This window comes from Marmota flaviventris, chromosome 17 (genome assembly GCF_047511675.1).
Source record: "Marmota flaviventris isolate mMarFla1 chromosome 17, mMarFla1.hap1, whole genome shotgun sequence".
NCBI classification, from domain to species: domain Eukaryota; kingdom Metazoa; phylum Chordata; class Mammalia; order Rodentia; family Sciuridae; genus Marmota; species Marmota flaviventris.
In genome coordinates, this window is record NC_092514.1 from 56069953 (window position 1) to 56091835 (window position 21883).

The window sequence follows — 21883 nt, forward strand, 5'->3', positions numbered from 1 at the left end:
AGCTTGAATGGCTTGAGTTTGGGTTGGGGGGAATTGGGAAGTTAGGAAACTCATCCAAGAGCCCTTTGACAACCAGATAATTCTTTTTGAACAAACTCATTCCTAAGGCTATCTACCAGACTAAGGTCATTTCCTCCCTGTGGGGAAGGGGAGTTGGGGGTAGGAAGGGGAAAGAAGTGGGAATGTCTATTGTGTGGCTCTTTTTCTTTGGGTTGGCTAAAAAAGGGGTTTATTGAACCAAGAAGCAGTTGTTCAGCAAAAGCCCATCCATCCGGTAGTGTCAAGGCCAGGCTGACCTTTGCCCCCCACCCCTAACCCTAGAATGGACACATAAACACACACTACTTGGCACAAGTGTTCATAGTGCCTCTTTATTGCCAACTGCTGACACTGCCCAGGGCTTGGGGAATAAATTAGATCTACGGTGGCATCTGACAGGTATTGCCAAGTTGGGGAGGAGACTGGGCTTTTGTGGGCACTGATTCTGAGAAGCGGGTATTAAGGTGGATGTGAAATATCCACAGAGAGCATCCCTTTCTTACACCCAAGACCACAGAAGTTTCTATTCCCTTCTGTTGCCCAAAAGGGCAAAGTGGAGGCCAGGGCCTCTTAGCTACCAGGAGCTAAGTGAGGGGAAAGAGGCAGGGGTTGTTCCCAGTAGGACCAAAGGAAACCAAGGTCTGGATCCCAGAACACAGCAGGAACCCAGAACTGTGCAGTCACAGGATGATGCACGGAGGACGGCTGTTGGTGATCTTTTCTAAGGGTTCTCCATTACTGGCTCTTCGGATGGCCTCAATGAGCTAGAGAGTAGAGATGTGGAATAGGACGATGCACTTATGGAGCAGGATGACCCAGGGTCCTCCCAAGACTGCAAATACTCACATCTTTCTCATAAGGAAAGCCCCCATTCTCCAGCTTGGAGAACACCAGCTGTCCATTGATCTCAATCTCAAAGGCTCCTGGTACGAAATAAAGGCATGAATGAGTGGTATGCTGAGAACAGGCAAAAAGTCAGGGGAGACCCTCCACATTCCTTAGACTCTTTTTTTTTTTAAAGGTTTTAAAGGATTTTTTTAAAAAAATATTTATTTTTCAGCAGACAACAACATCTTTGTTTGTATGTGGTGCTGAGGATCGAACCCGGCCGCACATGCCAGGCGAGCACGCTACGGCTTGAGCCGCATCCCCAGCCCCTTCCTTAGACTCTTCACAGGCTCCTTCATGTTTCCCCATCAGCCTCATCAGAGATATTTGTAGCTCCTTAATCCAATCCTCAACTGGGTGTCAACTCAATGGAACCTAGAGGAGGCCTCAACTGTGTGTCCTTTCACCACTTAATGAAGGAAGGGCTCCCTACACTCCAAAGCCACACTATTGCAGTTTAACAGGTTACTCCTCATAGACCTCATCCGTGGCCCCCTCACCTATGCAAGCGGATGCATGGTGGTTGGACATTTTTACGATGTGCAAAATACTGCTGGGCACTTCATATAAAGCAGCCAATGTCAGAGCTAGAAAGCAGGAGAGCTGGGCTTTAGAACACAGACTGACTCAGCAGGTGTTCTTCGGACCTCACCTGTCCCCCCCAATCGCGACTCAATCTCAATGCCCGGATACTCCTCCTTCACAGCACTCGCCAGCTCGAGGTACGTCGCTTCGAAGCCGCAGGGTTCACTGGGGAGAAGAGGCATAGGGTGGACTGGGGTTTCGGGGGAGGGGCTTTCCATGGACCCACCTCCGTCCGGCCTCGGGGACAGAGAGGGGCCCTTCCAGCCGGACTGCTCACCAGTATTCCACCACGATGCGGACCCCACTGCCCGGTTCGACCTCCCCAGGAGGGGGCGCTACGGACACTTGCCCCGAATCCCCGCTCATCGCTACCGGCTCTGCTCCGGCCGCTGCTTCCGGGTGTGACGCGATGCCGCGAGCACGTGACGGGGCGTGGCCGCGGGGCGTGGCGGGACCGCGCTTTGCGTCTGGGCGCCCCTTGCGGGCTGCGGCTAGAGCTACGTACTGGTTCAGTGCTACGTACTGGTTCTGTACTGCGGCGCGCAGAACTGGAGTCCCCGGGCTGGGGCTGGGCCCTCGAGTGGGAGTCTTGCCCCGCGCCTAGGGTCCGCCGGACTTCGTGGCCCTGCTTAATCTGATGAATTTAGGCTGCAAAGCGCTTTCCAGTTTATAAAAGGGCAAGCATTCTGGGGATGGGGATGGAGTGACTGATGGTTTGTAATAGTTGCCATTTTTCGCTGGTCTGCTGCTGGCATTTTAAAACGCCCCATGGTCACACGCTCAAGTTGTTTGGACTTTGAAGCACTAACGCTGTTCTTTTTCCAATATTTTGCTACTACCTCTTTCCTTCATTTCGGGAGCGGGAAGGTGCCATCTCTGGGTCTATGTCTCCATCACTTGCACCCAGTTTCTACACATCCACTGTCTCATCCCGGCTCCTTACTAGAGGATTGGCCTCATCTTTTCCATTTTGCAACTTGAGAAGCGGAGGCTGCCTAAGTCCTGGCTGCCTCTTCCCCTCTCTGGAGCATCATGATAGCATCCTAGCAAGTCACCCACTTCAGTGTCCCTTTAAACTGCCCCCGCCCCCGCTTTCGCTTTTTAAACAATTCAGTGATTTGTATGGTTGTGCAACTATTGCCACAGTCCAGTTACAAAATATTTCCATCAGCCTAATAAGGTCCCCTCTGCTTGTTTGCCATCATTTCAGTTCCCAATTCCAGTCATAGGCAACCACTAATCTGCTTTCTAACTTTATAAACTTCCCTTTCCTGGATATTTCTTACGAAGCTAATCATACAATATGTGGTCTTTTGCTTCTGGCTTATTTCACGCTGTAAAATATTTATCAAGGATCATCATCCTACATGCAGTAGGTCCTTTTCCACTGCTGAGTAGTATTCCATTCCATGGATGAAGTACATTTTATTTATTTCCCAGTTGATGGACATTTGGGTTTCCAGTCTGTTTTGAATGCTCCTATAAATGTCCTGCAGGTGTGTTTGTATGGATGTGTATTTTCATTTCCTAGGAGTAGAATTACTGGATTCTATGGTTAAGCTTATGTTTAAGTTTTTAAGAAATTGCCAAACTGTTTTTCAAAGTGGCTGTACCACTTTACATTACCACCACCAATACAATATACAAGGATTTTTTCTCTATATCCTCATCAATACTTGTCTGTCTCTTTGACTATTTTAGTGAGTGAGAGGTGGTATATTACTGTGGTTTTAATTTGCATTTCTAATCTTTTCGTGCAGTTATTAACCATGCATATATATTATTTGAAGAAATATCTATTCAGATATTTTGCCCATTTTTAATTGGGTTACTTATCTCTTTATTTTTGACATGTAAGATATATATATATATATATATATATATATCTTACCAGGGATTGAAAAAATATATATATGGGGGTACCAGGGATTGAACCCAGGGGCCCTTTTTAATTTTTATTTTGAAACCGGGTCTCACTAAGTTGTGTAGGACCTCATTAAGTTTCTGAGGCTGGTCTTGAATTTGTGATCCTCCTGCCTCAGCATCCCTAGCTGCTGGGATTGCAGGTGTGCACCACCACACCAGTTTCTTTATATATTCTTGATACAAAGTCTTTAATGAGATAACATGATTTTCTTGTAGTTTCTCCAAGTCTTTGACTAGCTAGCTTCCCTATCTCATCCTTATGCTGGGGATCAAACTCAGAGCCTCACTTATGCTACACAAGCATTGTACAACTGAGCTACACCCCAACCCTTTTTACTCCACATGATGTTTTTTCTTTCTTTCTTTTTTTTAATGATGTTTTTTAAAAGTGCAATATTTTCTTTTTTTTGGAACTGGGGGATTGGTTAGAGGGGTACTCAACATTGGGCTACATGCTCATCCTCCCTTTTTTGAGACAAGTTCTCATTTTATCTAGATAAAATGGCGTCATGCTTCAGCTCTTACATTTAGGTGTATAGTATATTTAGAGTTAACATTTGTGTATCCGGTGAGATAAATATATCTAATTCATCTCTTGGCATATGGTTATTCAATTGCCACAGCACTATTTATTGAAAAGACTCTTTTATAGCCAGGTGCAGTGGCATGTGCCTATAGTCCCAGCCACTGAGGAAACTAAGGCAGGAGGATACCTTGAGTTCAAGATTAGCCTGGGCAATACAGCAAGACTCTGTCTCAAAAAAGAAAAGTTAAAAAAAAAGGATAGGGGCTGGAGCAGGGTAGCTCAGTGACAGAGCAGTTACCTAGCACCCACAGGCCCTGGGTTCCAGCCCCATCATTTTCCTCCCCCAAAGACTATCTCTTCCCCTATCAAATTGTCTTGGCACCTTTGCCAAATATCTATTGGCCAGGTACGCATTGTGGCACACGCCTGTAATCCCAGCGACACGGGAGGCTAAAGTAGGAGGACTGCTAGTTTGAGAATAGTCTTAGTGACTTAGCAAGGTCCTCAGCAATTTAGTGAGACCCTGTCTCCAAAAAAAAAAAAAAAAAAAGTAAAAAGCGGGGCTGGGGATATGGCTCAAGTGGTAGCGCACTTGCCTGGCATGTGTGAGGCACTGGGTTCGATCCTCAGCACCACATAAAAAAAATAAAATAAAGATATTGTGTCCACCTACAGCTAAAAAATAAATATTAAAAAAAAAAGAAAAAGTAAAAAGGGCTGGGGATATGGGTTAGTGGTAAAGTGCCCCTAAGTTTAATCCTCAGTACCAAAATAATAATAATAAGAATAAAACAAACAAAAATTTATTGACTGGAATTGTAAGAGTTTATATGTGAACTCTCAGTTCTGTTTCATTGATCTATGCAGAAGATTCCTGACTTGCCACAATTTGCTTTACGATTTTTCAACTTTACAATGTTGTGAATATTATAAGGATTCAGTAAAAACTGGACTCATGCTTGGTAGGGTAGGTGTATTAAATGCATTTTTAACTCAAGATATTTTCGGTTTATGTTGGGTTTATTGAGATATAACCCCATTATAAGCCAAGGAACATTTGCAAATCTATTCTTTTTTTTTTTTTTTCTTTTTTTCTGGTGGTGCTGGGAATTGAACCCAGGGCCTTGTGAATGCTAGGCAAGCACTCTACCAACTGAGCTATATCCCCAGCTTGTTGTTTTTTTCTTTTATTTAAAAAATTCAGAGGCTGGGGTTGTGGCTCAGTGGTAGAGCGCTCACCTAGCGCATGTGAGTCCCTGGGTTTGATCCTCAACACCACATAAAAATAAATTAAAAAATAAAGGTTTTGACAACTACAACTATTTTTTTTAAAAAAAATCCAGATATGAATTTTATATCCTTTGAGTGGATCTTTCTGTGACATACACACGTAATTGTGCTTCCATCATCATAGCTCCATGACCTCGCACAAGTCCCTGTGTCACCAACTACCAACACCTTTCCCTCCTCCCCAATCCCAGATCTGCTTTCTGTCCTTACAGTTCTATCTCCTCCAGAAAGCCACAGAAGTGCCGTCCTATAGCTCTCAGCCCTCTGAGTCTGGCTGCCTTCCAAACCCATCCTTCAACACCCAGAGTGATCTTTTCAAAATGTAAGTAAACCTGACCAATGCTTTGTCCTCTACTCAGGCCCAGATGGAACCTGCAGGGTCTGGCTTCTGCCCACCACTCTTGCCAATCCGGACAAACAGGACAGATAGCTCTCAGACCTGGTTTGCAGAACAGCCACCTGAGGGCTTGTCAATACCACACATTCCTGGGACTCTGCCCCAGAGACTGAGATTTAGTAGCTGGAGAGGCCCAGAGATCTGTTTTTCACAGAAGCCTGGAGACATGGAGGCCAGTGGTCTCAGGCTACCCTTTCAGAAGCACAGCTGCTTTCTCCACCCCTGCTCAGCTTCCTTGTGTGGCCTCTTTCCCTTCTCTCCTGACCACCTCCCTCTCTGCTTTTGCATGCTGTGTCCCCTCCTGCCAGAGGCTTTGGCCCTTCTTTTCTGCTCAATTGTCATTTCCACAAAGAGGTTCTCCCTAAGTCCCTATGTGAGTCACTCTCCCAGAATAGTGGTCACCAGTCATTTCTTGTTTGTTTGATTTCTTGATTATCATAGGTCTTCCAAACTGGGTTGCAGGAGGCTAAGGGCGGGGTCTGTTTTCGTTGCTCACCTCTGTATCCTCTGAACCAAGCATAGGGCTGACATATGGTAGGTACTTAAACAGCGGATTACATGAGTGAGTGAATTGTCTACCTTTTTTCCAAGCTGCTCCTTGGTTCAGGTGCCCTTGCGGCTCCCTCACCCCTTTTAGTGTCCCACTCAGACTGGTTTTTCAAGGAAAACTCAGTTTGAAGAAAGCAGGCTGAAGCCACTCCTCCATGCTCCCCCAGGGCAGACCTCTTATCACCGGGGATTGTTTGTTTTCTCAACTGTAACCAACACGGAGCTGGCAGGTGGCCCCTGCCATGGACCGTGGCTTCCCAGCCCCTCTCCCCTGTGTTTGTCCAAGGCTGAATGAGAAAGCGAAGAGTATTACTCTCACAGAAGTTGCCTGCGTGCTGGGGCCAGAGCTTTCTACAGATCACCGTGGCCCCTCCCGCTGTGCGACCCTGCCTGACCCTTTGGATTAAAAAATAAATAAATAAAAGATGAGACCTGGATTTTGTTCAGAGGGAGGGCATACTCTGGGTACCTCTAAGGAGCCAGGGGGCAGCCTGGGTGGCCAAGCTAGCTGGAGGTCAAGGGGCAGGACCGGTTGCGGGACACCCCTCTGGCTGGTTTCTCTTTCTCAGAGTGCCCTTTGTCCTCCCCACAGCTGCTGATGGGCTCCCTAGCAAGGCCAATGAACTGACCAGTATTGGGAAGGGGCGTGAGGAAGAGTGAGCGGGGCCGTTTCCCCTTATCTTCCAGTCCCTAAAACCTTTCTCCCAGGTAGACACGTCTCTTGAACTTCGCTCTCCAGGCTGTTTTGTTCGACCGTCTTCCCCGCCTCTCCCCAGGTACCTGCACCCTCCCCTGGCACCTGCTGCCGGGCTAGGAAGGGCAAAAACAACTCCAGTCGGCACCGCGTCGGGAGTCTCCGCCCCTCCTCGGCTTCCTCCTCCCGGCGCCTCCCCGGCCCCGCCCCCACCTGCCCAGGATAATTTTAGTTTCCCTGGGCCTGGAATCTGGACACGCCGAGCTTCCCGCCTCCTCCCCGACTTCCACGTCCAGGGTCGGGACCTGCTCCTAGCACCTGTAGAGAAGCCGGAGTGGTTTTGAAATCAAATTCAGGTCCCTGGGGTCCCTAGACAGAGTCAGACTTTGACCTGGTGTCCTGCTGCTGCTGTTGGGGCTCGTTCAGGTAAGCGGATCGAGATCTGTCTCAGGACAGCCTGCTCCTAACCCCCCCCCCCCCCCGCCGCTCCCCAGCAACACCAGGGCCCCAGGCTGTGCCCGTTTCATTCCGAGCTGGCTGGCTGCCCAGGTGGGTGGACAGACGGCCGCCTGGCTCTCCCCCTCTCTTTCCCCGCTTGGTGATGTCAGGCCAGGGGCGGGGGCAAGGGAGAAGGACAGGTAGTTAAGGGCCTGAACGTCTCCCTCCCCAAACCGGTGGCTCCAGCCAGGTGTTCCGACGCCCAGGGTCCAGGTAAGGACCAAAATGGGCACTTCATCTTGGTGGTGGGATGCAGGGCAGGTCTGGGCTCAGCATGGGAAGACCCTGTCACCTGCTGTGTAACCCCGCGGCCTCCCAGTTTCTCTTTTCCTCCCATCTCCCATCCGTCCCCAACCCCCCTTTTTCATTTCCCGCCCTCCGCATTCCCTCCTTCCCTCCCCGCCAAATACACACACAAGCCAATTGATGCGGTTGGGATGTGAGATCTCAGAGTGGCTCCTCTAGGAGGCTTGCTTTCCCGCTGAAACTAGCCCTTCCCGGCTTACCGAGAAGGAGCTAGAAAGGGGTCCCGGTACCGAGGTTGCCCTCATGCCCTTGCTCACCCCAATTTACCTCAATTTGTGTATCCCCAAGTCTCTACTAAGATGATTCCGCGGGCGGGGTGGGGGGCACCTTCGAATTTGGAAGGATTAGTAAAGAAGAGGGATTTTCCGAAGTACTGGAGTTCCATCTCTGCTTACTGTGTTCCCTGGTCGGGAACACAGCTTGTGGCTCTGATGAAACGTGGGGCCGGGCCCAGGGGTCCCTCCTGGCTTCAGAATGAAGCGATGGATGCTGGGGTGTTTACAGTGCAGTGGGGCCTGTGGAGGGTGTGTGTGTTGGGGACAGGTGGTTTTGTTTGATGAGACTGGGGAAAGACCCAGGTTGGGGTCTGATTCTCTATGGCGGGTTGGGGACAGAGAATGCACCTGTGGACTAGGTGGAAGTTCCCCCCAATCCCTCTGTGCTCCAGGAATGCCTTCTGGGTCTGCCAGGCCTGGACTCTGCTTTACCTTTTCCCGCAGATATCCTGCTGTGTGCGTGTTGGAGGAGGGGAACCTTCCTGAAGGCAAAATAATGATTAACTCCCCAGGGGATGGTCTTGCGTTCGTCCCAAATTAAACTTTAAAAGAGCTGCCCCCTCCTTCTCATTGGGTGTTTTTTTTTTTCCCTGAGAGTCAGTGGGCGGGGCCTCAGTGTCCTGGGCTCGCCCTCAACTCTGGGTCACCTAGGGGTTTCCCACCTCCTTACCAGGGCCCGCATCCCCCTCCCCCCAGGTTAAGCCCCGCCCCCAAGTAAATCCCTAAGGGATGGCCTGCTGGGCTAGGCCTGACCCCGACCTCCTGCCACTCGGCCCCAGCCTCGGCCCGCCAGCCCCTATCTCCACCCTGGGAAGCCTGGAAGGTGGCCTTGTTTTCTTTCTCTTTTCTTTCTTTCTTCTCTTTTTTAAATGTTTTCAGTTGTAGATGGACACAGTATTTTTATTTTATTTATTTAGTTTTATGTGATGCTGAGAATGGAACCCAGTGCCTCACACATGCTAGGCCAGCGCTCTACCACCGAGCTACAACCCAGTGGCCTTGTTTTCTGTTTCCCCTAAACACTGGGCCTGGACACCCGCCCTTGGGGCCAGCCAGGTGGGGCAGGATTCAGGAAGTAAACACGGGCGGTAGGGAGGGTAGGGAGGAGGGTGGGGCTGGAGCCGCTGGGGCAGGAGAGGCCGTAGGGGCAGTCCTGCTTTGGAGTTGCAGTGTTGAGAGGACAAATTGATTTTGGGGACCGGACTCTCCAACAAGCTTTGCTGAGGCCCCAGTTAGAAAGTCTTGGGAAGGGGCCTCCTTCTCCCACCTCATCTCTCCTCTCCTCCTTTTAATATTTGTTATAGTAGAAGGAAACAATACCTTTATTTTTTATTTTTATGGGGTGCTGAGGATCGAACCCAGTGCCTCACAGGTGGTAGGCAAGCGCTCTGCCCCTGAGCCAGGGCCCCAGCCCACAGCTCATCTCTTTGATCAGGGCTGTCCCACTTCTCCCCAGCCTTGGGAGGGTCTGTAGGACTGGGTGGAGGGATTCCTAACCTGGAGGTCGCCCTGCCCCACCAAGTATCTATCACTTCCTCACTGTTGGTCCTGCTTTGGGGAAGGGGCAGCCCTGCAGCACCTCCTCTAGTCCTTTAAATGAGAGGTTAGAGGGATGGGGGTGGGGCCCCGAGTGTTGGTGCTCTGGTGACCTGGATGGTTGGTGTTTCTTACCCTTCCTGGTCCTGGTAGGACCCATAGTGCACCAGCTCTCCCAGGCTCTTTGAGGACCTTTCGCCCATCTGCCAGTCTGTCCTCTTGGATATTTTGACTTTCCACTCCTGCTCCTGTGGTAACCCGGGATATGTTAGGAGAAACCTCATTCCCAGGATGATGCGGAAAAGCCCCTTGGGCCAGATATGACCTCCTAAGTCCTATGGGTGTGCCAGCTGTGAAATGAGAAACTTTCAGGCCCTAGACCCAGGGTAGGAAACTCTGGGTGCCCCTGGGGTGGAGGTAGAGGGCTACACAAGGAGATGAGCTCCATTCCAGACAGGCTTCAGGAATCCAGGCCGGGCATTTCCTCTTTCCTTCCTGGGCAAGTGGGCTTGGGACTGGGTGGTGGCTTGGGAGATTGAGGTGGGCAGATTGCTGCAGTCCCACCTGGACTGGAGGTAGGCCAAGGGTGGGGAGGAGGAGGTGACGTCAGAGGAGCCTCAGGCCGGCATCCTTCTTCTCCCCATCCTGTTCCTTCCCAGGGCTTCCCCCATCCTCCCAGGCTACCTGTAGATTGTGTGTGTGTGTGTGGGGGGGCTGGGTTGTTTGTGTTTCTCTTAAGCCAGGAAGTTGTGTGGATGAGTCAAGGTTGAATGTAGAGCCTCCAGCAGTGTTGTCCCGCCCGCCCTGACTCACCTGTCCCCCAACGTCCCTCATGCCCTCACTAAAGGGTCAGGTGCCTGCCTTATGGAGGTGGCAATCCTGGGTGCCCCCCAAAGCATCATGGTACTGGCCCAGTGTCTGGAGAGCAAGCAGGGGGCTGGGGCTGGTGCTTTCTCCTGGTCCCGTCAGGTCTCTACTCAGCCCAAGGGGTCTGTTGGTTTCTGTTGGAGAGGTGGGGCAGTACTGCCTCTACCCCTAGGGGCATCTTTGCCCTTCCCTTCCTGTCCTTACTTGTCCTGGGTGTCCTTAACACCTGTGGGTGCTAAAACATGGATAAGACTCTGGCTCAGCCTGGGAGGGGCAATGCTGGATGCCCTCAGACCAGTGGTGGATAAGACAGGTGCATAGTAGTTGTTGCCAAGGCCCCAGCACAGTGCTGAGAGGGAGCCATTGAGTCTGAATGTGGAAAATCCAGGAAGACTTCTCAGAGGAGGTGGCTCTAGCATTGGGGATTCAGGAAAGAGTTGGGCCAGTTGAGGGGTCTGCGGAGGGCACACAAGGCTTGGGGGCTACTGGGGCAAGGGCCCCCAACTAGACCTTCCCCTCCCACCATTGCTGAGCCCTTCTGGTTCCTGTCTTTCTCCACCTCCTTCTTCCTTTCTGTATATCACTCATCACTTGATGTTGCCACAACAGGCTTGGCAACTGGGTCTGGCAGGGGAAGTGCTGGAAAAACCCAGGGCAGAGCCCTGCACAGTGAGTGTCCCACACTTGGAGGTAGAAGGGTGGCCTTTGCCCTGACTCTGAGAGTTGACAGTGTGGGTTGTGGAGATGGTCGCTGTTACCAGGCGTGTAACAAGTGGGACCCTCTTAGCTCTTCTACTGAGTGACTCTGGCTGGAAGAGCACTGGATTTGGAGTCCAAACACCTGTCCTCAGGGGCATGAATGCTTCCTTCTCAGGGCCTCAGGTCCTCAGGGCCTCCTTTAATAAATCGGGTTCATTCTATCCTTCTCTGAGGGCTCTCGGGAACTCCATTTAGAGGGGGAGCAATGGCAGCTCAGAGGGCAACTGCCAGCTCTGTGAGGTCCCCAGGCCTGAGTTCTCTTGGCCCCTCTCCCCAGGACAAGGCTTGCGAGCAGCTGGAATCAGTCCACCTCCCTTAGATGTCATGGAGCTGGATCTCTCCCCACCTCAGCTCAGCAGCTCCCCAGAAGACCTGTGCCCAACCCCTGGCACCCCGCCTGGAACTCCCCCGCCCCAGGACACCCCTCTGTCTGGGGAGGTGAAGAGGTCCCAGCCTCTGCCCATCCCGACCAGCAGGTACAGTGGGGCGATGGGGCTGGGGAGGGCCTGGGGGGGACATCAGCACCTGAGGCTTCCCTTCCCGCACTTGCTGCAGGAGACTCCCAGAGGAGGAGCGGCAGGCAACCTCTCTCCCCTCCATCCCGAACCCCTTCCCTGAGCTCTGCAGTCCTCCCTCAAAGACCCCCATTCTCGGGGGGCCCTCCAGTGCAAGGGGACTGCTACCACGAGATGCTAGCTGCCCTCATGTGAGTTCTGAGAAAGGCAAGGCAGGGCTGGGGGATGCCCTGGACCCGGGGTGGATTTAGCATCTCTTTGGTGGAGCGGGGGCATCTTGGTCAGGGGTCCCTCCCTGTGCCCCTGCCCCAAGTCATCTGCAGTTCCTGGGGTGCAGGTGGTGAAGGTGTACAGTGAGGACGGGGCCTGTCGCTCGGTGGAGGTGGCGGCAGGTGCCACGGCTCGCCACGTGTGTGAAATGCTGGTGCAGCGAGCGCATGCCCTCAGCGACGAGCACTGGGGGCTGGTGGAGTGCCACCCCTGTCTAGCCCTGGGTGAGTCGGGGTGCAGGGAGCCCACAAGCTGGGCTACAGTGCCTCACATCTGGGGCCCGGCCTGGCTCCCCTGGGCGGCTCGGTTAATCTCCACTAACCCCTGCCTTTTGCCCTTGACCCCAGAGCGGGGTCTGGAGGACCATGAGTCTGTGGTGGAAGTGCAGGCGACCTGGCCCGTCGGTGGAGACAGCCGCTTCATCTTCCGGAAAAACTTCGCCAAGTACGAACTGTTCAAGAGCCCCCCAGTGAGTGTGTGCGAGGGGACTCTGGGCGCTGGAACACCCCGATCCTCAACCTGGGCCCTTAGGCTCTGATTCCTGCTCCCTTTCTCCCCCAGCACTCCCTGTTCCCAGAAAAGATGGTCTCCAGCTGTCTCGATGCCCACACCGGTGCATCCCATGAAGACCTCATCCAGGTGAGGGGACCCCCCACTTTGCCACGTATTCCCAACTCCCCCCAAATCGCCCAATGTTTCTCTCCCTTTTACCTGACTGTGGACAAGTCACTGTCCTTACCTGTGTGTCACTTTCTCATCGACTAAGTGGGAGGATCCCTGCAGACAGAGCCCCTTCCTACAAGGCCCCAGGGCAGGGAAGGAGAGGGGAGCCCTCACCCTGTGGTCTCTCCTCAGAACTTCCTGAATGCAGGCAGCTTCCCCGAGATCCAGGGCTTCCTGCAGCTGAGGGGCTCAGGTCGCAAGCTATGGAAACGCTTCTTCTGCTTCCTGCGCCGGTCTGGCCTCTATTACTCCACCAAGGGCACCTCCAAGGTGAGGCCATGAGGGTGCCAGTCCCAGCCCCTCACTACTCACTCCCTGTTGGAACTCCTGACCTCCTCCAGGCCTTGGATCCTCAGCTGCTTCTCCTTCCCTTCTAAGCTGACTGCCTCCTGTTCACGGCCCCTCCCCCGTCCCTGCTCAGCTGACTTACCCCAGGAGGTGACAGTAGAAAAGGCAGGGGAACCTGAGTTCAAGTCAGGCTTTGCCTTCTATTTGCTAGTGGGACCTCGGGTACTTCCCTGTCCCTCTCTGAACCTGAAATCTCACCTGGCTTGGGGACAGTAATAGGGAGATGGGATCTGCCTGTACCAAGTTCTGCTTAATTCACGCTCAGGATCCAAGGCACCTACAATATGTGGCAGATGTGAATGAGTCCAATGTCTATGTGGTGACCCAGGGCCGAAAACTCTACGGGATGCCCACGGACTTTGGCTTCTGTGTCAAGGTGATGACCCTGGCCTGGACCTGGGTGTGTGTGGGGGGCCTGCTTAGACACCAGGACCCTACCTGGGGCCTCTGAGCTCCATCTTGGGTACCTACACACTTTTCCCTGTAACCTACACTGCTGGAGACTCCTTGAGTCCCCATGGGACATCTGAGGACAGACATCTAGTTCCAAAGGCAGATATGGGACCAGTCTATTTTCTCTCCCCACAGCCCAACAAGCTTCGGAATGGCCACAAGGGGCTTCGCATCTTCTGCAGTGAGGATGAACAGAGCCGCACCTGCTGGCTGTCTGCCTTCCGTCTCTTCAAGGTTGGACCCTGGGACTGTAGGGGGCTGGTCCTGCCTGAGGGGTCCCTAGTATGAAGAAGGAGTCCTAGTGCTGCCCTCTGGAAGTCTCCTGAATGAGGAGAGGGCATGACCACCTTGGTCTTTGAGAACTGGAGTCTGGCTTTAGGAGGCTTCTAGCCAAGAGCAGAACAGCCCTGCTCCTGAAGAGTCCCCATCTGGGAGGTATCACAGCCAGCTCTCAGGCCCCCCGACCTCCACCCTCTTTCTGTCCCTGCCCTTAGTATGGGATGCAGCTGTATAAGAATTATCAGCAGGCCCAGTCTCGCCACCTGCGTCCATCCTATTTGGGTTCCCCGCCCTTGGTGAGTATACCCAGGGGCACTGGGTGGGGGTGGGCATCCAGGTCCTGGTCTGGGGCAGTTGTTCTGACCCGTCCCCTCCCCATCCCGTTCCATCTCCAGAGGAGTGTCTCGGATAACACCCTGGTGGCTATGGACTTCTCCGGCCATGCTGGGCGAGTCATTGAGAACCCCCGGGAAGCTCTGAGTGCAGCCCTGGAGGAGGCCCAGGCCTGGAGGGTGAGGGGCCTGCATGCATCTGCATGTTTGTGGAGAAGGGGACCCTTCTCCACGGGGGTTTCCATGGAGTGAGAAGGAAGAAGAGAGGGACCCAGGGAGATCCCCCAGATGGGGGGTGCCAGGTTGCACTCCCAGCCATGCCCTGACTCCCCATGTCCCCTCTACTGCAGAAGAAGACAAACCACCGCCTCAGCCTGCCCACCCCATGCTCAGGCACGAGCCTCAGTGCAGGTGGGTGATGACCCTGAGTCCCCAGGGATGGGGGGACCGCCTCAGCTTCTCTGAGCATTCCTGGTGGAATGGGGATCCCCTTCCTTGAGTGACAGCCCGTCTGCTTCCCCCCACTCCAGCTATCCACCGCACCCAGCCCTGGTTCCATGGACGCATTTCCCGTGAGGAGAGCCAGCGGCTCATTGGGCAGCAGGGCCTGGTGGATGGGTAAGGGGCAGGGTTGGGTGGGGCGACAGATCCAGGGATCACAGACCCTGGGATTACAGACCCTGGGGCAAGGCAGCAACCACGGGGCCTCAGGGATGCTGCTCTATTTCTGGCAGCCTGTTCCTGGTCCGGGAGAGTCAGCGAAACCCACAGGGCTTTGTCCTGTCCTTGTGCCACCTAAAGAAAGTCAAGCACTATCTCATCCTGCCGGTGAGGAGCCCCCCTTGTCCCTGGATTCCTGCAGTGGGGAACACAGGACTCCCAGCAACCTGTCCTCATCAGCTTCCCTTAGGAAGTTCCCAGCCCCCAGGGTGCCTCCTTTTTCCCTGCACAAGAAAACATGGGGGGGGGGGGGGCTCAACTGTCTGGCCCAGGACGCAGGCAGCTCCTCAAGCCTTGTGCCCTCCCTGAGCTTTTGTCTGTGCTGTGCCCAGAGCGAGGACGAGGGCTGCCTCTACTTCAGCATGGACGATGGCCAGACCCGCTTCACGGACCTGCTGCAGCTCGTGGAGTTCCACCAGCTGAACCGCGGCATCCTGCCATGCCTGCTGCGCCTCTGCTGCACCCGCGTGGCCTTCTGACGGCCACGCGAGCCCAAGCCTGTAAGGCTTGGCATCAGGCGACCCGCCATACCTGTCACCCCTCCATCAAGTGGACTCGGAGGGTGCAGAAGGTGGGGTGGGATGATGGACAATCCAGGGGCTTCCCCAATCCGGCTTCCCGGTTTCTTTACCTCCCTCAGGCAGAAGATGCCCCCACCTCATACACCCTCCACCCCTCTCCCCAAGGGGAGGCCCTTCGTGGCCCTCTCCCCTTTGTGGAGCTCCTGGGGCACTGCTCCAGGGCAGGGCATTCTGAGAGAAATGGGGAGAGCCCAGCTGGTCTCATGCCCTGCACTTTATACAGACTGAGAGGCTAGTCAGTCCTCTGTGTTTTCTACTAGTGACAATAAAGATTATTTTTTGATACACCCATGAGTTCTGTCTGGCAAGACCTGGCTAGTTGGTGTCGGGAAGGGACCAGAAGAAGCATGCACCAGTGATGGCCTTGGTGAAGGTGTCAGGTGGGCAGAGGCCACGCCCTGGCCTGTCTGGATGTTTCTCAAGGGAAGGCGGGGGCAGGGGTCCATGTGATTCTCTGAAAGTCTCTGTGCCCAGCATGGAGCCTGGCATTCACTGGGTGCCTAATAATTGCTAGTTAAGTGAGTGAATGGATGACAAGGGAGGACTATCATGCAGGTTAGATACCCTGACAGAGCATAGAACTACAGAGGTGACCCTCACAGGGCCTGGGAGCTGGAAATGGGTCCACAGCACCCTTGTCTTGGGCTGGGAGGACAGCGAGTCCTGACAGCTGAACGTGCAGCACCTGGGCCTGGACAATGGCTCCATGACTTCCCTCCCCTCTGCTGCCAAAGACTCCCCCACCCCCAACCAACCCCAGATCTGCTTTCTGTCCCTACAGTTCCACCCCTTCCAGAAAGCAGTCCTACGGCCCTCAGCCCTCGGAAGGGAGTCTGGCTCCCTTCTCCAACCCATCCTTCAACACTCAGACTGATCTTTCCAAAATGTAACCCTGCCAGCTGTGCAGCCAGTCTATGTGTTTGTGCAAGGGTTTTACAGCTGGAGCTCTCACCTGATGGGAACTTCATAATAAGCACATCCGACTGGCAACACCTGAAACTGCTGCTCAAATCTCAGCCACACCCTCCTTCTGGGCAAGGGAGCCCCAAACAGACATTCTTTTTTTTTTTTTTTTGGTACTGGGGATTGAACTCAGGGGCACTCGACCCAGCCCTATTTTGTCTTTTATTTAGAGACAGGGTCTCACTGAGTTGTTTAGCACCTCACTTTTGCTGAGGCTGGCTTTGAACTCGAGATCCTCCTGCCTCAGCCTCCCGAGCCACTGGGATTACAGGCATCCAAGCAGGCATTCTTTCTGCCACAAAATCAAATCTGAATCTGACTTCTTGGATCCATTACTAGTTTATAAGAAATACAAGGACCAGAGGAACATGTGAAATGACACATGGGGATACAATTTCCAAAATCTGGATTGGGACACTCCACAAAGTGGATAACCTAATTTTTTCTTCAACAATAACAACAACAAGATTATAAGAAAAAGCAAAGATGGGAAATCTCTAGATTCCAAGAAATTCAGATTGATTCAAATCCAAACTAACTGCAAAGCATTCGTGAGCAGTTGGGGGAAATTTGAACTCTGATGAGATATATTTGATGATATTAAGGAATAAGGTTAAGTGATAATGGTGCTGTGTTTTTTTTTTTTTTTTTTCTTTCAGTCTTTAAGAGACTTGTTCTGAAGTTCTATAGGTGAAATGACATGATATCTCAGCTTTGTTTTTAAAGTAATCCAGAGGTGAGGGGGGTGGATGTGGGTCTAGTTTTGGGTTGGCCATGAGTTGATAGTGGTTGAAGCTGGCTGATAAACACATGGGGCTTTGTGAAGTTATCCCCTGTGCTTTTGTGTATGCTTGAGAATTCTGCAATTGTGGGCCTGGGGATATAGCTCAGTAGTAGGGTGCTTTCCTGCATGTGTGAGGCCCTGGATTCAATCTCCAATACAGCCAAAAAAATTCCATAATTGTTTTTTAAGTGGAGAGCCTTTGAGATGGGTTGGGTGTTAGGTGGGAAGACTCTCTTTTATAGGTGAGAACAGTCCCTCCCTGGCCCCATCACCTCTTTGTCCTGGTTGAAGTCCTGGCTCTCTCTCTCTCTCATGAACTGGGATTTGGGGAAGGACAGTGAGAACCAGAAATTCAACGTGGCTCTGGGCACATGCTGCCCCTGTGTGGTTGACTTGCAGATGGAACTCTTCAGCCACAGTGGGGGCATTTGTGGCCTGCAGTGGATGAGGCCCCTGGCGAGCCCCTTCCTTCTCTGCAGGTCTGGTCTCTGAAGTCAGGTTGTCCTAAGGGGATCTTGAGAAGGTCCAGCCATGGTATTGGGCCTCTGGGCCAGGCTTGACAGCCCTGGAAACCACTTGTGACCAAGGCACCCCATCCCTGGCTAATCTCAAGCTGGGGAGCTTGGAGCCAGGCCTGGCAGACAGAAGGGCAGAGAGACCCCATTCACACTCTAGCTTGTAACCTACTGGGGATCTATCAAGTACAGAAAGGGGCAGATTTTGTTTCTTTTTAGCAGGATTTGAGGTAGGGAACAGTGCCACCTTTTACCTGCCCTGGTTTCCAGAACCATCCCTATCACTGGTTGCTCCTAGGGCATTAAAGTGGTTGGATGCCCATGGCCACTTCTGAGATATGGATGCCAGGGTTTCAGGCTGGAGTAACAGTTGAAGTAAGCCTCCTCTTAAGTTTACCCAGGGGTTTAGTTTGCAAAAAAGGATCCAGTGCCCCTTAACTGCCCAAGGAACTGCAAAGGGAACTATCGCCATCTATCCTAGCTGGTGACTTAATGCTGGGTTCACAAAATCTGACTATTCCAAGAACTCAACAAAATGACAAAGAAAGCACTCAACCACACAGAAATACCTTTTTCAATATTCCGGAGATGGCTCTGTGACCTTAAGAGTCCTTGGAAAGAGAGAGAGCCATTGGAACTCTTTATTCTTATACAAGGAACACACAAGGGGAGGTTCCATGGAACATTCTATCCCCAAAAGGGCAAAGGGGTAGAATTACAAAGGAACAGGTGAGTGTACTCAACCCCTCTGGGCGCCGCCTACTGCTAGGGCCATGCCTTGTTATCCCAGCAAGGGAAAAGCCCAAGAGTCACAAGTCATGGCCCTACCACGCCAGACTACATTGATCTTTCAGATCCCCGTGGTGCATGAGGACTTAAAGGTGCATGAATGTGGAGTGGCTCCCCACAGGGACAAAGCCCTTCTATGTAAATCGTTAATCACAGTCTCTGTGAGATTGATGTGTGGAAGCATATCAAATGGGAAACTGAGGCTTAAAGAGACAGTGACCCATCTGCAGTCACAGAAGAAGTTAGGGAAAGTCAGCCTGGGTTGCAGCTATTGGGGTCCCTTCCCTGCCCTTTGTTGTTTGCCCCCTCCCTTCTCATACTGGCCACTGTGAGGGAACTCACTGCTGGGAGTCCCTAGAAGTGGTGGCATTTGGTGCAGAGCTGGACACTGGAGACTGGCAGCTGGACATCTTGGTGAGTGACTGAGGATTCTGGCTTCTTGGAGGAGATGCAGCAATGGAGGGTGTGGGAGTCTGAGGCCCCTTGAACCAGCTCACAGAAGGACCCTGGGCCAGAAAGCCTAGTTTTGAGGATGTGGGAAGCCTGCTGCTCCACCTGCAAAGAGACTGCAGCATGACCTACAGCGGCTGAAGGGACTTCAAGAGCAGAGGCAGTGCTGGCTGGTGAAAGCTAGGTTCTGAGGAAATCTGGACTGGTGGGAAGAAAGCAGGATTTTCTTGCTTTTTTTCCTAGAGGGAAAAGCAGAGGCTTGGACCTCTAATTCTGCCTTTTTAAAATTAATTTATTGGCTTTGATCATAAAAAATGTGCATGCTTATTAAATAACATTCTAGAGGCCAGAAAAAGAATCTGGGGAAAAAAAAAAAAAGGAAAGTCCCCAACATCTCCCCATGCTTGGAGGAGCCAGGTATTGAAAGAGGGTAATGCAGGGCCCACATCCAGGGAGCTTGCCCTAAGTGACCTGTAGTGCCTCAGAGACACCAACTTCTTGGGACTAGTGTGTTCGTGTGAGCCTAGAGTCAGGAACATGGCCATCCCTGGCAGCACCATGGGCCTCTATCAGAGGTCCTATCTGGAGGCTGTGGGAGACTCTGTCCCTAACTTCTTCTGTGACTACAGATGCGTCACTCATATTAAAAAAAAAAAAAAAGAAAGAAAGAAAAAAGACAGGTTCAAGGAAGATCAGGGTGCACTGGCAGGGGTCTGGGGCCAAGACTGCTTTCCTGTCATGTGCTGTCTGCAGACACCCAGCTCTGGGGTCTTGCACAGTGGCCAAGCTGAGGTGGGGAGTTGGGAGAGGAGGTTAAAAAAAAGGGAAGTGGATCTTGGGGGAGTTGGATGATGCAGACTGGACTCTACAACTCAAGAAATAGGTGATCTTCCATACAGGAAGGGGGTTTGGAAAAGTGAGGGTGCCACCTGGGCTCTGTAGGTCCCGTGCTCTACTAGACCCTAATGGGGTCTGAAATTCACCCCTATTGGTTGAACTATGGTGGCACCTTGCAGGACTGCATCTACCCCAAGAAAGGAACAAGTTATTCTTTGTTGGGCACTTGGTGGGGAGGGTTAATTGGAGATGTGTTGTTGTGGCAGGCAGTCTGTTCTTCCTTGGATTGGATTTATCTGGAATGGTCGGGATAAGACTGAATCCACCCTCTTAGGACCACCATGGATCCCCTTAGAATGTCAGTAGTGAAAATGGGCCCTGTGGCCATGAAGTCAGAGAGGAAGTTGTATGTAGGGATATAGAAGGTTGCCTGCACTCCACATATGGGTGGCCAATGGCGGTGTACGTCCACATTTAACCCATTTCCATGGCCTGGGTCAGATCTTCCAGGACAAAGCAGAAGTGGGATTCCTGTTGGGCCCTATCCCAAAGTTTCAAAGGATTCCAATGTTCTCCTCTTTCCTTAGCCTTTGCCCACCCCTGCCCTCTTACACCCATCAGTCCCTATACAGGTCCCTCATCTGCGAGTTCCCTCGTCCTAAGCTGAGTTACCGGCCCCACAAATCTAAGGGATAGCTTGGTGAGTAGGGGGCGAAAGGAATGACCCATCAGGTGAGGCTGGAGTAGGGGGGAGGACGCACCTGCGCACTCATCCCTTCAGCTTCCCGAGCACGTGCGCAAAGCAATCTGCCTCCACCTTCTGTTCGCAAAAACGGTCGGAACGCGGATGCTCCGGCTCACGCCCCGCGCTGTTTAGAGCTCTGCGGGGCAAGGGCCCTGCTAAGGTCCGTCGGTCCTTCGGACGGCCTGAGGGGGCTCGCGTGGGCCACAGCCACGAACCTATCGCGGTGCGGAAGGCAGCCCTTTCCCTCGCGGGATGGAGGGCTGGCCCCTAGACACCAGGTGGTGGGGGGAAGTGTGGCACCACCCCCAGCCTCGCCAGGCAGCTCCCCGCGCCCAGCCCTCGACGGCTCCGGAGCTGGCCCAGCCGCGCGGCTGCAGTGACACCCAGCGGCCGTGTGGTGAAGTGCGGGCGCGGCGTCCTCCGCTCCGGGCGCTGGGGCCGGCCTCCCGAGGTTCCCGGTGGTGGTTAGGAGCGGGCACCCCCCAGGAGAGGCCGCGCTTTGCAGCGGCTGCCCGCGGGTCACTTCCCCTTCCCCTCCCCCGTTTCCTCCCCTGCACTCGCCGGAGCGCCGGGAGATCCTGCCCTGCTGCAGGAAGGGCGGGGCGGGGCGCAGCAGCGGCGCTGGGCTGTGACCTCGAGTGGTTTCACTTCTGGATCCCGCTCCGGTGGTGATGGAGAGTACCTGGCCAGGGGCAGCGGGGGGACACGCAGGCAGGCCAGGTCCAGCGCTCGGAACCCCCGGGATGTCACGCGACCCACGCCTTCCTCGGTTTTCCACGCCCCTGGGTTCCGCCGCGCTGTCCCCCCCCCCCAGCTGCCGCTCCTCCCTCGCAGCCGCCGCCCCCGCCGGGGCTGCAGACCCCCGGAGAGGCCCTGAGCAGCGTGGGCGTCAGCAGGAGCGAGCTGTGAAGCCGCAGGCCGGGGGTTAGGCTGCGGGCTGCTGAGACGCCCGAGCTGTTTCTCAGAAGTGCAGCTGCCCCGCCCCTCACACCCCCTCTGCTCCCACCTCGCGTCGCACCCCTTCCCCTCTTCGCCCCGCTGTGCTTTCCTCTCCCAGACCCCCAACCCGGGAATCTGCGTCTGGTCCACGGGGAATCAAAAGAATCCTGGAAAGGGTGCTGGACTCTGCAGAGCTTCCTACAATTCCACAGGTGAGGGGACAGGAGCCTGATACCTCTCTGTCCCCCACCCCTAGGCCAGGATTGAAATTTCATAGTACAGTTGAGAAAGTGACCTCTTCAGAAAATCACAGGCCGCCACCACCAGCAACATCGCGGCACCTGTTTCCCAGGTTCTGAGGCTGGTGGGCAGAGAAGGGAGAGGGAACAAATCCTCAGGCGCTTTGGTCTGATTTCTGGAGTTCGCAGGAAGTTCTGGAGCCAGGGAGAGCAATGAGGTTGAGGCTGAGTTTAGAGTCCCACCTGAAAGGTCTTTAAAAGACCTC

At 53.3% G+C, this 21883-nt stretch overlaps 2 protein-coding genes and 1 long non-coding RNA gene across 4 annotated transcripts; 1 reads left to right on the plus strand and 2 right to left on the minus strand.

Moving 5' to 3' along the window:
- Nucleotides 1–345: 345 nt before the first annotated feature.
- On the minus strand, nucleotides 346–1926 carry Mien1 (migration and invasion enhancer 1). The gene is made up of 4 exons (XM_027923133.2): nucleotides 1790–1926; nucleotides 1580–1677; nucleotides 886–962; nucleotides 346–803 (listed from the first exon to the last, which is right to left on the minus strand). The coding sequence occupies exons 1-4, from the start codon at nucleotides 1876–1878 to the stop codon at nucleotides 720–722; spliced, it is 348 nt and encodes a 115-aa protein (XP_027778934.2). The 5' UTR covers nucleotides 1879–1926; the 3' UTR covers nucleotides 346–719.
- Nucleotides 1927–7105: 5179 nt separating this feature from the next.
- Nucleotides 7106–15643, plus strand: Grb7 (growth factor receptor bound protein 7). 2 transcript variants are annotated; one of them, XM_027923141.3, is made up of 15 exons: nucleotides 7106–7320; nucleotides 11413–11611; nucleotides 11691–11841; nucleotides 11988–12144; nucleotides 12268–12389; nucleotides 12482–12559; nucleotides 12776–12913; nucleotides 13257–13367; nucleotides 13580–13678; nucleotides 13939–14019; nucleotides 14119–14235; nucleotides 14406–14466; nucleotides 14586–14673; nucleotides 14790–14883; nucleotides 15108–15643. In XM_027923141.3, exons 2-15 carry the CDS (start codon nucleotides 11460–11462, stop codon nucleotides 15252–15254), a joined length of 1596 nt encoding a protein of 531 aa, XP_027778942.1. In that variant the 5' UTR covers nucleotides 7106–7320; nucleotides 11413–11459; the 3' UTR covers nucleotides 15255–15643. The 2 variants fall into 2 exon arrangements, with proteins under 2 accessions (XP_027778942.1, XP_027778941.2); XM_027923140.2 differs by lacking the exon at nucleotides 7106–7320 and adding an exon at nucleotides 7507–7605.
- A 2541-nt stretch (nucleotides 15644–18184) lies between these two features.
- LOC114081681 (uncharacterized) lies at nucleotides 18185–20711 on the minus strand. The gene is made up of 2 exons (XR_003580840.2): nucleotides 20456–20711; nucleotides 18185–18962 (listed from the first exon to the last, which is right to left on the minus strand). It is a non-coding gene; the product is annotated as an uncharacterized lncRNA (long non-coding RNA).
- Between the last annotated feature and the right edge of the window lie 1172 nt (nucleotides 20712–21883).

Coding starts and splice junctions, on each gene's coding strand:
- Grb7 (XM_027923141.3), top strand. CDS start 11,460: ATGGAGCTGGATCTCTCCCCACCTCAGCTCAGCAGCTCCCCAGAAGAC. Junction 11,612..11,690: donor CTGCCCATCCCGACCAGCAG/GTACAGTGGGGC, acceptor CACTTGCTGCAG/GAGACTCCCAGAGGAGGAGC. Junction 11,842..11,987: donor GAGATGCTAGCTGCCCTCAT/GTGAGTTCTGAG, acceptor CCTGGGGTGCAG/GTGGTGAAGGTGTACAGTGA.
- Mien1 (XM_027923133.2), bottom strand. CDS start 1,878: ATGAGCGGGGATTCGGGGCAAGTGTCCGTAGCGCCCCCTCCTGGGGAG. Junction 1,678..1,789: donor CGCATCGTGGTGGAATACTG/GTGAGCAGTCCG, acceptor TCTTCTCCCCAG/TGAACCCTGCGGCTTCGAAG. Junction 963..1,579: donor GTCGCGATTGGGGGGGACAG/GTGAGGTCCGAA, acceptor ATTTCGTACCAG/GAGCCTTTGAGATTGAGATC.